Source organism: Acanthopagrus latus, chromosome 9 (genome assembly GCF_904848185.1).
Source record: "Acanthopagrus latus isolate v.2019 chromosome 9, fAcaLat1.1, whole genome shotgun sequence".
In the NCBI taxonomy this organism is placed as follows: Eukaryota; Metazoa; Chordata; class Actinopteri; order Spariformes; family Sparidae; genus Acanthopagrus; species Acanthopagrus latus.
In genome coordinates this window covers 23807836-23822959 of record NC_051047.1, presented here as the reverse complement: position 1 = coordinate 23822959, position 15124 = coordinate 23807836, and the positions used below count along the sequence as shown (strand labels likewise).

Genomic DNA, 15124 nt, shown 5'->3' with positions numbered 1-15124 from the left:
CACTGAGTGCTGTTCTGTGATTTCACCGCGGTGCTACTCGCGGATGCGTTGGCGGAGTTGGTACCAGATGGGAACAGTCACCTCAACCACGTCATAGCGTGAGAACATAATGGAGGACTCTGAACGCTTCATGTTCTTTCTTCTCTGTATGTGGCTTTTTATTACGAGGCTGCAGGCACCACAGAGAAACACTGCTGATAAAAGCAAGAGAGTTTGAGCTTTGGCTCTTCAGAGCTCAGACAAGGAGAATCTGGGCGCTCCTCGACGAGTCGACTGACTTTTATCTGATCAGTGGTCTGCAGTGAGTTAACTCCACCTTTAAGTATCGGCTCAACTCCCTTGGAAGCTCAACAGAGGGGCTGAATGAGGTGGTACTTTAAGTATCATCTACAACTTTTGCTAAGGAAACACAAAGTAAGTCTTCTAATGTGTAAATAACTGAACTGGACTGGACTGCTTGGTGCAATAGAAGGTTAAGTGAAGTTTGGCCTGTAATGCTTAAGAGCAACAGAGTTCAGTGTGTTTACCTTGGAGTGTAGGCGCACCCAGCGGTTGTAGAGGGCGTTCTTGCAGAGACGGGATGCTCGACCCATGTCGTCCTTGCCTGTGGTTGCATTGATCACCTCCAGAGCCAGGTCACCCACTGTCCAGTTCACACTGAAGTTGGGGGCCTTGCCCGGCTGCCTGGCCTCTGCATTACTTATACCTGGAACCAAAAACAACAAATGAAGGTCAAACACCAAAGAGCGCCACACCTGAGCAAATATCAATCTCCTAATTGTATGAGTTGAAGTATTTCAGTGTAAATTTAAGGATTAAATGTTTCTTTATGGTTGAGAAAAATCCTGCTACACCTCAAGATGTATTTAACATGTAAAAACTTATTCAATTGACAAAAAGCATCTTAACGAAGCCAGAAAGTTGTCGTATTGGAGATTATCACAGAACAATGACTATACTTTAAAACAGACCAAATTAGATGCTGAATTAAATGTTTTTCCCACAGCGGCTCTGTTCACATTATGTAAAGACCCTTAACACAAAAAATCTCTCTCCGAGCTCTCGAGCAGAACTGTCTCAGAAATAAGATAATTATTTTCTCTCTCCTTCCTCCACAGCTTCTGCGGGAGACCCACAGGAACGTATTAAACCAAAGGATGAGGTATCCGAACCCGGCAGCCCATTCCTTCAGATGACAGCTGCTCCCACAGCTCTAATATCTTGAAATATCACGTTTTTTTCCCCTCGCTTTTTATTTTGTTGTTGTCCTACTGAGTGGAGAGAAAATATCATCCACCCGGGGGACTCTGAGGTCAGAGCCTGCGCTCTTCCAACACACTATGGGGGCATCGGCCTCCACTGTATCTGAAGCATAAATGGGAGATATATGGATGCCATAAATCCTGGTGTCTTACTCTGTGTGTGTGTGTGTGTGTGTGTGTGTGTGTGTGTGTGTGTGTGTGGCGCTCCTTGGTTCCATTTGGCAGCACTTGTGGCAGAAGATGATTTAAAGGGGATGAAATCCTCAGTGCTCTAACGCCACAGTGCTTCACCGCTAAAAACTCTCTAAAGCGGAAAAGGTTAATAACCCCCAACTATTATCTCCTTTACCCGCCATTTAGAGAGCAACCAGAGAGGAGGAGCAGGGGGAGCTGCGTTTAGCTCCACACCATGTGATATGATGCCGTTTGTCATCCCCGAGGGTCGAAAAAGAAAATGACCACAGCGTCGCTTCACCTGCCTGGATTTCAGTTTTTGTCGTCGCCTGTTTTGTTTTGTTTATGTTTAGTTTATACTTATTTATAGAAAAATGTTGATTCAAAAAACATTTTGCCAAAGTGAGGTTCAAACATTAGCAAGTCCAGCTAATTAGCTTCCACGTTCAAGAAGAACATCATTAACTTTACACATAGGTTTGTGTGATCGTAGGTAAAAGCCTTCATTGACAACTTGATATTCTAATAATAAAAAAAATGAAGATTATCCGATCTGATAATTCAGTCAGGCTAATGATCCGTTGTGGTAAACAGTGTACAAGTACATGTAAATATATGATATACTTAAGTACATTGAATATCAGATACTTTAAGACTTTTATTAACAAGCTAGTTGTATGGTTGACATTCACTTTTACCAAGGTAGTATCATATCATATCATCTTTACTTTTACTCAAGTACTCAAGACTTTTGAGGCACGTTTAAACCCACTGACGGAGCTACAGTAACGTTAACTTCATTAGATAGCTACAACTGTTGGCTCGTAGAAAAAAACTGAAATGAAGGACTGAGAAAGAAAAGGCTGATATGCACATCAACAGTGACTCAGCGGGCCGGACGACTTCTTGTCTGTCGTGATGAATGCTTGAAGTAAGTGTGCAGTATTTTATATAGTACTGTTTTATATGGAAAAGAGAGGGACTGAAACAGATCTGACCTTTCATTCCTCTATGTTAATAAATAACATTTTTCTTAATATTAGAGGAAAGAGGGAGGGTCCGTGACAGGGGCCTAAATGACGATAAAGAACTCACTGTGTTTTATGCAGAAAGGTTTAGCAGATCTAACATTTCTGTAAGGGAGATTTTACATGCTATTGTTTCACAGAGACCTCTAACCAACCGGAAGACGAAGACTGAATGCTGTGTCTAAAAATGGAAAGTCAGGGGGCGAAAAAAAACAAAAAGAAAAAAAGGCTGCAGGAGTCTTGGTCTATACGGCCTTTTTAAAAGGTCAAGCTGATGCTGAAAATTTACAAAAAAACGATGAAGCTATTCAAATTCCACAGGAACTAGGCAAATGTCAGCTCAGATCAAACATAGGAGAAAAGCAATAACTGTCATCGTGCTGTGGACTGACCAGTGAGGTGGATGAATGTGTTTACCGCTGAGGATTACCATCTTCCTTTTTGATATTTTGACAGCAGCAGTTCGATTGGCAAAGATTAATACGACAGTGTTCTCAAAACACTGAAAATGTGAACATAATCACGGCTTAGGTTAAAATTTCCGCAGGACTCTTATCAGACTCTTATTTCCGCATGAGAGCCGGCACTGACCGCTGAGCAGAGGCCTGTTGAGGGTGAACTGCTGAGGCAGGTCCTCGATATCTGCGATGCGCTGGTACATGGCCCTGGAGAGGTGGTCGGCATGGTAAAGGCTGCCAAGGATGATGCTGGAGAAGTAGATTGGCTCTGTGAAGTAGCTCATCAAAGACCCCTGAATGCCCACCACATTCCACCTGCAGGGAGAAAACACACACACACACACACACACACACACACACACACACACACACACACACACACACATTAGAAAACCTGGAACTGGAGCTACATTTTTGGGTGATTTTGGAACAAAGATTTTTGAATAACGTTAACCTTGAAATGCACTTCCATTATGAGACCTAACATTCGGCATCAGTTAGTCAGGGTCAGTCAGTCAGTCAGTACCTTGGTTCAAATAAGAATTGTAAATGAGAATTTGTTCCTGATGACTTGCCAAGACAAAAAAAAGTTGAAAAAAACTATTAAAACCCATCTACAGGATGTCCATATTGACAAAGTTGAAGACATTAATGTAGTTTTGAGCCTCTTTCACGATCTTTAACAGGCTTAATTTCAGGTGGTAACATGTTACCGGACTAAGATAAAATAAGACTAAGAGATTAAAATCTCAGTGGGGGAATTCACGTTACAACAACTTAAAGGTGCTATTTGTAAGAAAAGTGGATTTTTGGGTGTCAAACTGACGCTGTGGGACTGTAGGACGGGTTGGTCACCATCCCAAAGAGTCATGATATGACTAGTTGGGGATGAGAATCAAAAACCTTTCTTACAAATAGCACCTGTAAGAGTCATAGACAGAAAAAAGCGCCTGAGTTATAGATAAAAGATGTTAAACAGCAAGACAAGCATGACAAAAAAGAATAACAAAAATAACAGTAGTAATAAGACTATATGCACTATTTGCCTTTTACTTACATATATGACCAAGGAGTTGTAATACACTCAGTAACTTAAGATACCATTACTGCAAATCCTATTAGAAAAGCACTATATTACTTTGTTGCTGCTCAGATTAATGTATTACTGCAACAGGTTGCTTTTGTAGCACTTTATCCCAAAACACTAATTAAAAACATTCAAATGAGTCACTTGATGCTCATCATGCAAACATTAACTGCCACAAAGAGCAAACAGAGCCGGTGAATCAACACTTGCACAGTATTAAAGCAACAGAAAACAGCATATTTTCTACCATTAATTTCTACATTTCTCACTCTAGTTTTCATTAGAAACTGTCAACTGCTCAGTGTCTCAACCGTAAACGAATGCTTTACAAAAATGACATGTAGAGACGATTGCAGTGACTGAGTTTGGAGTTCAAGCGCTGCGTTCTGTGTTTCTTTAGCATTCAAAAAGTTCAGAAACTGAATCTACAAAGCAATATGGCATCTGGTACATCTCACAAGTGACACACACGCAACCCCACAAGCAAAATATATTAGTACATAACCAGCCGATGCTATATACCACACATGATCACCCACAATCCTACACTTGTGTACACTCCGAGGTATCCAATTTCATTTTCTACAAACTTTTGTGTATTTCTACGCTGTGTCATTAGCCATCTCTCCCCAGTCATTTTCCCATTGACATGCTCTGTGAAGCATCGTCTGAGAGAGAGAGAGAGAGAGGGGGAGAGGGAGGGTGGAAACAGACAAGAAAGAGGGATGCAGAGGGACACAGTGAGCGGGGTAGGGATGAGAAAATAGAGAGGAGAGGAAATTAAGAGAATAGATGAAGCGATGATATTTCCTTATGCCGACGAAATTGATGAATAAAACAAAAGTTATTCAGTCTTTCTCTCTCTCTCTCTCTCTCTCTCTCTCTCTCTCTCTCTCTCTCTCTGGAGCCAAGCCCATTCATGCCCGGGATGTAAATCTTTAAAAAAACATAATCAATTATTTCCTCAAACAGCTGGGCACTGTTTGGAGTTAATTCGAGCTGCTCCTATCACATCACGTAACACTGTCAAACAGTAATGAAAGGTAGGAAGTGGTTGAATGCGGAACAAAGCTGTTGCCTAACAGAAGATAATGGGTTGTTTTTCAGTGGAATACGTCCCGATGTCCCTTCAGATTCCCTGTGTTTGTATGAACGGCATCCAGGAACACAACTGTATGATATTTGAGCTTCCCCTCTCCAGAGCGTGATATCAGAGGAAAATGGCTGCCGTGTGGATATAGTCAGTTGCAGACGCAGATAGCAATATTGTGACGACCCTGCTGCTGTTTATGAATGTAATGACTGTGAGGAAGCTGATTGCAGTAATCAGCAGTAGTCAGATGTGCAGCACCTGTTTGCTCTGAAAGATATTAAAGTCCAGCTTCCAACTGGGTACATATCTTTCTCCAACGAGCTGAGAAACATCAAGTTTCTCCTGTAGTGGAATCTAGAACAAGATCTGTAATTCCTACCCTGGCAGAGGTGCACATTTACTGGGCAAAAATAAAAAATACGATTTGGTCAATGCAGTTTGCGTTGTGCGTGAATAGAACAAAGTTTTACACATGAAAAAAGTATTTCAGATTCCAGCCGTTGCCAAACAAGTTTACATGTTATTGACTGAACCTAAACCCTTCAGATGAATCTCTGTGTTTTTTAGTGTACTAGTTTTTAAATGAGGTGTCTGTGGAGACCTACGTCTAGGAGGTTATATTTTCACCTGTGTCTATTTGTTCGTTGGTTAGTTTGGCAGCAGGATTACACAAAAAATACACAACGGATTTCCATGAGACTTGGATGGAGGATGGGTCTCAGCCCAGAATAGACCCCATTCACTCAGATCGGGACAGATGAAGGAATTTCTCACAATTCTCTCACAACATCGAACAATGGATGTTTTTCAACAATTCCTATTTCCTTTATTTCTTTAATTCCAGGGAATAAAACATGGATCTTGATAATTTTTTTTTTTAAAGTCAGCTGTATTCAGGTTGGTATCTGTGAGTGAGTACAACGTGAGTCTTGTTGTTCAGGTAGTTTAAACTTTTGAGTTCTAGGTTGCCTCGATAGAATTTAAGGGGATTGTTGGGCCTCAGTGAAGGTATGCATGCTGTACCATTCTAGTCTACCTTTAAAACGTTATAATATTCTTGTATTTTGGCTGCGGCACTATTTAAATCTTTGATTCTGATTGGATTTTTGTTCCACATATTTTTTTGTAAAGGCAGTGTTGGATGGAGCCTAAACATAACGACTACTTTGCTGCAACTGTTGTGCTTTTAACATTAAAGAACTAATAACTATACAGACTTCTGCTACATGTTGTTGGCTTTGTTGAAAATGTCGGTGTTAAAAAACAAACATTGATTATCACTAAACCGTGAACCATTAATAACACCCCCAAATGCTCAAAAACCAGAAACTGACAGTGAGATGATTCTCTTTTTCTTTCACTTCAGGCAGTCTGTTTGAGAGTGTGTGAAATTACCAACATGGACCCAGAACAATGAGAAATATGCAAGCACAAGACCCCAGGCTAGTAAGAGGGACCGTTGTTTCCATATGCAATATTCTCTGTGTATAAATGTGTGTGAGGAGGTGTGTGAAGCTGAGGGAGGGCAAAATGAAATCTCTGAATTCATAGCTGCGAGCGCTGGAGCACACAATCAGCGCAGTCAAACAGCCTCGTAATATTCAGTGCCGTGTGCGCACACACATTTTGTCAACAGAACAACGGGGGTTTCGCAAATACACCTGAAAGGACACACACCACAAACAAGCCAGCACACGCGCATTATGAGCCACGTCTGCAGAGGCATTCAATTTAAATCCTGTCAAACTTTTCTGTATTTCTTTGGCGTCTTATTTTATTCAATATCATGCTCTGTGCACACACGCCACGCACACGAGAACAGGGTCAGAGGGCCAATATAATCAGCTGTTAGAGACAGAACGGCAGGAGGACAGAGGAACAAACTAAGAGCTTTCCGTGTTTGCTAATGAGCTCATTCAAATAGCAATGGAGGCGGAGTGCTGCTTGCTCTGGATGAAGCCGTGGGGCCGGGCATGTAATCAAAGGGAGAATGAGAGGAGAGAAACAACACGTAAGGACGGAACATTACGGGCAGAGTGTCAGGTGCTGTATTAAATAGCAGCCCTGTGGCTAACAATCACTCACGGGGGGACAGGAGCAGGTGGGCCGCACATCTCTCACCTGGCTAATAGCTGTCTCATGAGAGGGCAAAGCGAGAGGCCTTTCGTAGTCTTCACCTCGCTGACACAATCCCTAATCCTAACCACAGCGGGTACATTTTCTGTATCATCTCTGTGTTAAAATATATCATGTGTTTCCTTGTTATCTTGTAAAGCTTGGCTAGAAAAAAACCCCACATGACTAAATGTACGGCCTCCAACCTATTTTGCCCTCTACTGACTTGGATCGCTCCACTTTGGACAACCACACAAATTCTGAATCACTAGCACTGCAGCTGACACGCTGAAAGGGCAACAAGACTTCTCACACGGCGCAGACGGCGTCCGCGACACAGTCGACATCTCCCTCATCAAATACACGCTCGGCGTTCAATCACTCGGAGCGTTCAGGCAAGGTATTATGACGTTGGACAGGGGAGGAAGAGGAGGAAGAGGAGAGTTATGGAGAAGTTTTATCGTTCATCACAAGGGAGGCACAGTGTTGCCTTGAACATGGACAGAGACTAAAGACGCTATGATCTGCCTGCAAAAATGTCCCAAGGACCCATCAATTCAGCTGTCCCTGACACTCCCGGGAGGAAATGATAGACTTGAACTGACAAAGAGAGGATAAAATGCCATTCATCGCAGCATGAGTGAATAAAACACACAAAAAGAGCATCATGAAAGCTTCAGCATGAAGTTACAAAAAGAGAGTGAAACACAGTTACCTGAGGCAAAGCTCAGTGTTTTGAGCAGTGCATATATTTCAGTTCTCACCAAGAGTTTCAGATTTTCATCATTGAGAATTGTATAATATAAAACATTTTTCATGGCTTTATTTGAAAGTACAGCTCAAGAGTGAAAGAAAAGGGATGAGAGACGAGGTGTTGACGTGATTCAGCCATTTTCTTTTTCAGAAAAAAAGAGTTTAATTGAGGGCAAATAATAAAATAATAATAATGTAAACACAGAAGTGGTATCAATCGTCTCGTCTAACCCTCTGCAAGGAAGAAACAAACACATTTCCACCAAATCTCAAAGTATTCTTTTAATTGTTTTCTCTGAAGCAAAGAAACAACAGAGAACAACAAGGCAACAAAACAGCTTCTAGTCATAATGAATATTAACCAGGGCTGCACAATTAATTGAAATATTTATGAAAATCGCAACATGGCCAAGCGCAATATCCAAATCAGCAGAAGCTGCAACTTTTTGATGTGACAAATCAGCTTTTTAATGAAGTTCTGTGGAGCTGCAGAGATGCCCTGGCCTAGAAATCTTCAGATGTAAGAGTGAAGAAAAAAACATGTTTGTTCAACCCAAACAAATGATTTTCATCAGTTTTTGCAGTGAAACAGAAAAATGATCACTTGTGACAACCGTGACAAAAACCTAAAATAATCCACAATACTAACTCTGACATCCCATGACAACCCCCACATGTCTGCCGTAAGACTTTGTAAAAGTTCTGATTGAACCAAATTACCTTGCGATCTTGTCACTGCAGGACATTGTGAGTAACCTCTCCCCCTGCAGCACCCCGTCCCAGGTCTGGATGGTGTTGCTGGACCTCACAGGGATGGTGCCCTCCCCCGACTCGATTTTCGTCCTCAGCTGTCCTCGTGCTTTCCGGTTGGGATGTCTGTCTCCTTGGTCTGAGTGAGACAGCGCGGAAAACGGGTGATGGAAAGAGACACATAAATAAAAGCATAAAAGTGTAGAAGAAGTTATGGACTGATATAAAGGCAGCTGTGCTGTAAATTCTGGATCTGGATCCAGTGTGCAAATACTTCCTCAACGTGAGAAAACAGAGAAGGAAGCGAAAGCCAGAAAAACAGATTCCGCAAAAGCATAACCGATTATTTATTATTACGTTATCAATGTGTTCTGCTGTTCCACCAGCAGGCGCCATCTATTCTGTGACTAATTGAATGTGGCTGTTTTCTATTCAGTCTGCCATGTGCAACGGAAAACACTTTGACAAGAGTAAGAGGGAGGTTAATCAGACAGACAGTGCGGGTGAGCTGGGCGGGAGGAAGACTGATAGAGACAGACAGCGAATGACAAAAAGCTCTAATTACTGGAGCCTTGTTTAAATGTGTCTGTAATGCGTATTTGGACATCGGAGTAAAATTCTAATTAAATGAAACCAAGCATGAGTAAGAGGAAAAACCTTCAAATTTGATTACATACAAAACGCTGTTGAGGAAACTGAATTGTGGACAAATTATAAACACAATGTTGGCCGAGCTGAGGAGGAGGAATGAGGCAGCGGTACCTTCCACGCCGGCCTCGTGCGGGGAGAAGATCCTGGCGTCTCCGCAGGGCGAGGTGCTGATGTAGAGGTGGAACTGAACGTTGTCCTTTAACCTGTAGCCTCCCTTTTCACAATGCACAAATATCGACTTCTGGTGATCCTCCTTGTTGTTGCTACGAGGGCAGGACGAACGGCAGATTTAATACGAGCGCTACAAACGGCGCCATCTTTCAATTACGGCTCACTTAAATGAAAGGAATGAGATACAGCAAAGGGCAGTGTGAATATATGTAATTGCGACGCCGTCCACTGACCTGAGGAAGAACTCCAGCTGAGTGTAGAGGTACCTGATGAGGGAGCGTCGGGCGATTATCTCAGCGTGGCAGTCGTTGAGCGCCAGGCCGCGGTCGCTCATGTACTCACCGTTGATGCATTTGGTTCCCGTGGAGACACAAATGACCTGTGCTTCCTTCACATCTGTGCCTGTCGAGGGTAGGGGAAACAAAGACATATAAGTCAACAGATACACAACCTTAAAATACATGCTACACACAGCAGGCGGTACTGTTTTAATGATGTGGATAAGACAGAAATAATCCTCTAACTTTTGTCCTCGTCTCACCCTGCAGAGAGGCGTTAAGTTGCTGGAAACTATATAAAAGAAACTGAAGGAAACAGAAACATTCTCCCTATGTTATATGTTTCTTAATTTTACAGCCCCACTTCACTCAAAAATGTATAATTGATGCTGGTACTTCACTTAGACGTTTAAGCTTTACTCTCAGGAACACAATGGGTCACAAAAGCACAGCGCTGCTTTAAAACTCTAGTAAGTTTATTGTTTTTAAAGGATACGTGCGCGACAAATTCAATCATTACCTACTCCTGCCCATGCTAAAATATATTTTGAGCTTCACAGCAAAACAGCATTGCGTTAGTCTCCTAAAAATCCAAAGCAGCTGGGGATTTGTTTTAAAATGTCAAAACACACCCAGGGGAAAAAAAAAAAAAAAAAACAGCTTGTAGGGTGAAATCCAAGTCCGTGGAGGCTTAGAGAATCAGAAATGATTTGTGAAAACGTAGTTTGCAAACAATTCTTTTAAAGTGAAGTATGTCTTCTTTTGAACCAATCTTCACTGAAGCTGCTAAGGTTAAACTGTCAGCATGCACTATGTCTGAAGTGGCTGCACAAGCTTGAGCAGCATTTACATTTTAGAGCAAGTCCCCGTTGACTTCATTTGTTTAAGAGAACGCTACTACACTGTTTTGCTGTGAAGCTCCAGAAATGTTTTGTGGACTAACTCTAAACTAAACTTTTCCTTTAACCTAAGTAAAAATGTTTTACTTTGGCTCAGATCCTTCTTTCTGTCTGTGGTCCCCACCGCCGAGTCCACGCTCTGTTTTACAATCAGAGTAGGAGACACGCTGTGCAGTAAAAGTAAAATAAAATATGTTTTTTAAGTTTAAAAATGACATTTTTTTCAGATATTGCATGATACTTATTAGATCATCACGTGTGAAATCTGAATTAAATGTATATGTCAAGTGCAGAATTGAGTGATGACAAAATGGAAATGATCAAGTTATGCACAAATATCTACAGTAAATGTTTTTGTAGCTGCACTCCAGCACTGTTTATAAGACAAAAAAAAAAACCTGTGGGTGTTTGACTCATAAATGTTTTTGTTGCATAAACTGCTAATCAGGCCATTAATTTACATTAACTTACATAAATCTAACACTGAACATTGTCAACCTTTTCTCCATGAGCCCTTGGCACCCGAATTTTCCTTTGGATAACACTTGAAAATTGACTGTCAGCACCATATGTTGTGAGCGGGAAGGCATCCCATATCTACCTGTTGTCATGACGACTCCTGCGAGGACTTTCCGTCGTGCATGGGGGGAGGTGAAGTTGTCTGTCAGCTCACTGAACTTATCCACCACCAGGCGAGAGACGGCATCAGCCAGAACCTGGAATTACACACACACACACGCACACGCACGCACACACACACACACACACACACACACACACACACACACATGCGCACCGCCACACAAAGACGAGCTTGTGTCAGATATGTCAGCTTACAAAGCGCGTCTGATGTTATCCTCCCCTGGGGCACCATGTACCTGTCACAGCGCTCGCATTCAGCTCCAAACAAGAGCCAGAGCGTTGAAACGGCAACAAGTGAAACTAGGTTGACCCCCTGAGGTATACCTAACCGTCTTTCAAGCAACGCTGTTTGAGTTTGGCGTGACAGTTCTAATTTACCTCTCTCTGCTGACAGTGAATCACAAAAAGCAAAAGCCAAACAAATAAACCTGAGCAACAGATGTGAACAAAGTGTTTGTTCGACGTTCCACGAGGGCTCAAAAAACTCCATTCTAAGCTCTGGGGGAACCTGAAGTGAACTTCACACATCTTTTTGTTCTTGGACAGCTACCTCCTCTCGCTGGCTCTTTATCCACCGCTAATGTGATGGAAAGAGGAGAGACGATGGCTGGATGACCACAAATTAAAGAGATTAGTCCAATATTACTTCCCTGCTACTTTGGAGTCACCCACTCGTAGCCAGATCATTTGACTTTCGAATGTCAAGGTCGTCTATGGTGTGGAAATAACTGTTAATCTCTACGGGCACGGAAAAGTCGAAGTGCCTTCAGACATTCAGACATAAAAAAAAAAATGTTTCCTATTGGGAATGAATAAAAGAAGACTTGTTTTTCGCAGGGTTTGATGGTTTGAGTGTCAACAAAACCAACTCCAACCTCAAAACACAAAAGTTAACATGTTTTTTTCGCACAACCAGTGGACTCCAACCATTTTTCCCCATTAGTGCCTTGCCAGATGGAAACAGGCGGCAGAAATTAAATACCAAGTGACAGAGAATTAATAGAGCAATTAGTGGGGGCGCTATCGTTAAAATGGGGCTCTTGTCGAATAAATCAGTTGACAAGTGGAGAGAGTGAGTAAAGGGGAAAAAAGGCTCTGGGGGGGGACTGTTGACAGTGTGTTGTGCTGATTAGCTTTGTTGACAGTGTTATCTCCCCTCACACACTGGCATGGCTCTGACAGTCACCTCTACAGTGGCATCAAAAGCAACCACATGCCCTTAGTCCCTGCACACCTGATGCGAATGAGGCTTTTACGATAACCAACTAGAACAGCAGAGTTTGTTCGGCGTGAGCAATTTGGAGTGACCTTCTATGCGACTCCAAAATCAAATCGATGTTTGTTTCCTGTTTAGGTGGCCACATCTTCTGTAAAAATCTCTGAGGAGACACCGACCGAACTGTATGATGATGATATAATCAGCTGCTCATTTTGGAATATACTAATTATAGAGAGGATTTTGTGCTTTGCCAAGATGGAAAATAAACATAATCAAGGGAGTCGTAGTGTTAAAAACACTTTTCAGCTCCATGCGCTTCTAAAAACTCCTCAGTCTTTGTGATTTCAAGTTCTATAATTTTTATCTCTCTTCTCAAATTCTAATTAGTATTTGAATGACAAGTTCAAGTAAATTATCCAATGACAGCTTTAATGAAATTTTAAAAAATGAACAACAAATATTGACTATTACGGGACTGATGTTGGGTCAACCCTGAATACTCACTTAAAATATATATTTGATTTGAACTATCAATATGTCGTGTGGTCCCAGTTGCTGAACATCTTATTGAGATTAATCCAGTGGCTGAGTTTCTACTCTGATTTGGTCAGAATCTCTACTACCCCATTTCAACTGAGGCAGTTCAGGCGCTGGTTGGAGCCAGTGCCTACTCAGGAACAAGTTGTTTGTGTTTCAACAGGTAAATAACTGGCTCTCTTTGAGGAAAACTGGTTTCAGAATGGCACTAACACTTTACTGGTCTAGAAAAAAAATGCTTACATCAGGGGCTGTGGGTGGGGTTATCGTGACCAAGGACTGAGGAGAACTAAAACCACTTACGACCGGCATTTATAAAAAGTAGAGCTAGTGTAGTGTGTCCTGTCTTATCCACAGGAGGGTAAATATTTTTACAATGGACGCCAAATTGGAACAACAGTGGTTTGAGGATCATTCACATTTGGATGCAAATGTGAGCTTGCAAAGCCAGCAGCAACACTTGTAAGGTTGATGAAATCTTACATAATTGTTCATAGCAATGCTGGAAATTTGGAGACATATACACTGACTGAATGATGTGACCCTACGGTGCCACTGGTGCTCCTAGAAAAGCAAACGGTAATAGGTTTTCGCAGGTTCGACTACCTCTGCACCAGCACCCATACCAGCCCAGAACCAGCCCTTGGTTCACATTGGTTGAAAGGGGGTGTGCAAGTATAACAGTCTATAAGGAAAAGAGCAACTTACCTGGGGTAGGTGTAGCTGTAATCCCTCTCTTGGTATGGGTTGCCGGGATGGCGTCTGGTCTAGCTGCATGTTGAAGAGAGCTGAGAGGGCGGCCTGCGCTGCCCGGGCTTTAGCCAACTTCTTGTTGCGCCCTGAGCCTTCAAATGTCTGTGCATCCACTGTTACTGACATCACAAAATTCTTGGCATGACTCTCCCCGCTCTCTGAGACAAAGTCATATTTGAGGCCTGGCCTGAGCTCATTGAGGATCATGACTGGGTTTTTGCCACTGGAGGGCGAACTGAATGCAGATGGAGGGGGCAATGGGGCCTGGGCAAGGTTGCTGCCAGGTGGTGTGGGCAGTGGGTATTCCCCTAATGAGTTTAAGGAGCTGCTACCATTGGAGCCTAGATAGAAGGATTCTTCAGGTGCGGCTGGTGTCTCAAAGCCATTGAAGAGCATATCTGGGAAGTCAGCTTGATCAGAAGTAAAGTCTGTGTTCACCGTCAATGTTCGACCCATGGCCAGGTGCGCCTCAGAGGCATTGGGGAACTGGACGAAGGAACGCAGTGCTTTCTCTGCTGCATTTAGTTTTGCCTTCTTCTTAGTCGGGCCCATGCCCTCAAACATCTGTCCGTTGACCTCTACAGTCATAACAAAAACAGGAGCATGGACTGGTCCTGTCTGAGACAGCAGTTTGTACTGTAGACCCGGTTTGATTTCGTTCAACTGCATCAGAGCATTCTTGGGCAGGACTGGCCCTGGCGTTTTCTTGCGCTTCTTGGCCCGGAACTTTGAATGTGCATGTCCATTGTTCCCCTCTTCTAGGGGACGCTTTCGACTGCCCAGGCCGCTTCCATTGGGGAGCTGTTCAGCCACTCCCACCCCGTCCTTGCAGGACACGTTGTCCAGGTTTCGGTTTTCCTTAACATCGGTGCTGCTCGAACCTGCGGTGCCCAGAAAGAGTAACTTACAACGCCTTCGTTGCAGGATCTTGTAAATGCAAAATTTATAGATTCCTTTATCACTCTTTGGAACTGAACCAATGATTTGTGTTCCTTAATCAAAGCAAGAGAAGCTGGCTTTTCATTTGATGGAACATTTTAATCTATGGTAATATAATATATATCAATATTCCTAAAAATAGCGGACACCACCGGTACATCTACTGTTGTTTATGAAGAGAAGCTGAGTTCTCAGAGATGTACCCTGGTTAACAATCATAACATTTTTCTTTTTTGTGATATAGTATTTAACTTTGAAATGAACTACTTTGTGTATATTCATTAATATAATTAGAGTTGTGAAGGTTTGTTATTC

At 42.4% G+C, this 15124-nt stretch overlaps 1 protein-coding gene across 8 annotated transcripts in view; it reads right to left on the bottom strand.

Annotated features, from left to right (window-relative positions):
• adarb1b (adenosine deaminase RNA specific B1b) overlaps nucleotides 1-15124 on the bottom strand; it is a 127484-nt gene that overhangs the window by 4697 nt on the left and 107663 nt on the right. For all 8 annotated transcript variants that reach the window (XM_037110116.1, XM_037110118.1, XM_037110117.1 and 5 more), the window contains 7 exons: nucleotides 13826-14751; nucleotides 11321-11435; nucleotides 9776-9944; nucleotides 9483-9634; nucleotides 8691-8859; nucleotides 3056-3237; nucleotides 528-706 (listed from right to left, as the gene is read on the bottom strand). In XM_037110116.1, the coding sequence (XP_036966011.1) occupies nucleotides 528-706; nucleotides 3056-3237; nucleotides 8691-8859; nucleotides 9483-9634; nucleotides 9776-9944; nucleotides 11321-11435; nucleotides 13826-14751 (1892 nt within the window). The remainder of the gene's footprint in view (nucleotides 1-527; nucleotides 707-3055; nucleotides 3238-8690; nucleotides 8860-9482; nucleotides 9635-9775; nucleotides 9945-11320; nucleotides 11436-13825; nucleotides 14752-15124) is intronic.